The following is a 2,588-nucleotide window of genomic DNA, read 5'->3' on the forward strand; positions in this document are numbered from 1 at the left end:
TATTTCCACCATTTCAAAGAATCTCCCAATCAGACATATATTGGTTTTGAAGAGCAGCATAGTTACAGTGTAGAAAACTGGGAGACATCACCTTAGCCAAAATATCAAAGTTAACAGCCCCAGAAATGGGACGAATCAATCTCATGTGCCATGATATGATACACTGAGAACATCACTTCTATGGTATTCTTGCCAAAAGTCTGACACTGGAATCTTATCATGAGGAAGCAGAAGACAAACATCCCACAAAATAATTAGCCCATATACTTCAAATGTAAACATCAGAAACACAGAGAGACCAACGAACTCTCTTCTCCTTTAATACTTGTTTTCTAAAGGGGCACTGAGAAAACATGATATAGGGAAAAAAAAAAAAAAGATTCAGTGTCATTATCACTGAAATCTTGATGCCCACAATGTATTTGTTTCTATCCTGTAGTTGTCTGCAGACCTATCTTAACCAGAATATTAAATGACTATTCTTGAATTATCTTTATTTCTCTGCAATATGTGAAGAAACTTTTCTACCACTAACCATAGGCTGCTACCAAATGGAGGACCAGTGGGTATACGGGAGGTGTGATGGGGGAAGGGTGGGTACACACTGAAGCCCAACAGGGACCATCATCACTCAGGCCCCTTGACCTTTCTGCAGCTTTCCATTCACCCATGAGGAGAACAGGAAAAAGCAATGGAAATAAGGGTAAGCTGAGATTTATTAAATACCTACTACACACCAAACACTGCAAAGTATTACTTCTTTTAATCTTCAGACTGTACAGAAAGTGACTATGTTAAGTCTGGGCAGGTTCAACACTTTGTAGAAAAAGGACTCTCAGCAAGTAACCCCGGGAGCTTTGAGAACTCAGCGAGCCATTTAAAACCTGTGCTCAGAATCTTCCCCATGCCACTCCTCCTCTCTAGCAACAGTGCCACTATGTATTGTCTAAAGATATAATTCTCTTGCCTTATTTTAACAAAACCACTTTTCTTTATTGGAATTTTCAAAATTACACAAAAGTAGAAAGAAGGTGTAACAATTCCCATCTGCCCATTACTCAGCTTCACCAAGGCGCCCTTGTTTCTCCTATCCGTCTCCCTATTTCTGATATACTTAAACATAAATCCTAGACATTTGGACTTCAGAATGTCTCTAACAAATTAGAACTTAACAATAATTTTAACATTATTACATCTAAAACAGTAATTCTTTACTATCACTGAATGCCCAAAGCTTCAAATTTCTATGATAATCTTAAAAATATTTTCTTTCAGTGGTTAGCTTCAATCAAGATCCAAGCAAAGTCTACATATTACTTTAGGAAGATACGTCGCAATGTAGAACAGTTCCCTTCCCCCTCCTCCTATTTTTTTAAATGCTATTTATATGTCGAAGAAACTAGGTCGTTTGTTCTACAGAATTTCACATATCCTTAATTTAGACCTTACAGTCAGTAGAATATATTTCTCTATCTCCCTTATTTCCTGTAAAGTGTTAGAGGGGTGACCAAACTGTGGTTCACTTTTTCTCACTGTTGTTTAAAGAATGCCTAGGTGGTACTGTGTGCTCTCTACTGCATCTGCAGGAGACATTTACTATCCAGTTATCTTCTATTAGTGTTAATATTACAGTAAGTTTTTCTACATCCTCAGGCGATTTGTGTTCCTAAAACTTTGTTCAACACCATATATTCATGCAATATGCACGTGGTGCTCAAACCACCAGGTTAATCAAGAGCTGACTGAGAAGCACCAAAGTTTATCAATCAGCAGCCTGGGAAATAGGGCAGGAATTTTTCCTCTGGTAGGTAAGAGGCCAAAAAGTAAAGAAGAAATGAAGGACTTCACTAGAGATGGAGAGGAGGCCAGAGGATGAACACAGTACGGTATTTAAAGAACAGTATACTGGATTCCTATTATAGTTCTGAAGGATATTTTACACACTGGAACCAAAAAATGTTTCTAAATAAACTCACAGAGAATTCTTAATTTTATAATGTTAGTTCACCTAAAAAAGCCTTACAAATTTTTCCACCTTTCTTGCTTAAGAAATGTTCTGATGCCTAAATCAAAGGTTTTTAACCTTGACTGCAAAAGAGATTTTCCCAGGAAGCGTTTAAGATACTGAGGACTGGGTTCCACCTAATCAATTCGGATTCAACTGGTCTAGGATGGTAACTGGGTTTATGGTATTGTTTACTACTTAGGTGGCTCTAATATGCAGCTATAATTGAGAACCACTGCTCTTAATCAAGAACAACAATGGCAACTACCATTTACTCAGCATATATTATGTCTTAGATGCCGTTCACTTTTCTAAGCACATTACACATACTAGTTCATTCCCTGTGTTTTTCACAAGATAAAAAATGGAGAGGTCAGGTAATCTGGCCAAAGTCACACAGCAAGCTGATAAGAGTTATGCTTTAATCCCAGGAAGTCTGGATCCAAAACCCTTGCTTATAATCACCATGCTATACTGTCTCCTAAGCATGAATTATACATGTATTCTTCAACTGCAAATAAAATTATGAGACGAAAACATTTTTAAAAATGAGATAACTGGCCAGGCGCAGTGGCTTACGCCT

General features: G+C 37.4%; 1 protein-coding gene across 1 annotated transcript in view; it reads right to left on the reverse strand.

Moving 5' to 3' along the window:
* The window catches only part of DCBLD2 (discoidin, CUB and LCCL domain containing 2), an 88,318-nt gene extending 87,647 nt beyond the window's left edge, over positions 1 to 671 (reverse strand). Inside the window, exon 1 of the mRNA XM_011971630.1 lies at positions 536 to 671. Coding sequence (XP_011827020.1) covers positions 536 to 671 — 136 coding nt within the window. The remainder of the gene's footprint in view (positions 1 to 535) is intronic.
* Positions 672 to 2,588: the final 1,917 nt, after the last annotated feature.

This window comes from Mandrillus leucophaeus, unplaced genomic scaffold (assembly GCF_000951045.1).
Source record: "Mandrillus leucophaeus isolate KB7577 unplaced genomic scaffold, Mleu.le_1.0 Scaffold1231, whole genome shotgun sequence".
NCBI classification, from domain to species: Eukaryota; Metazoa; Chordata; class Mammalia; order Primates; family Cercopithecidae; genus Mandrillus; species Mandrillus leucophaeus.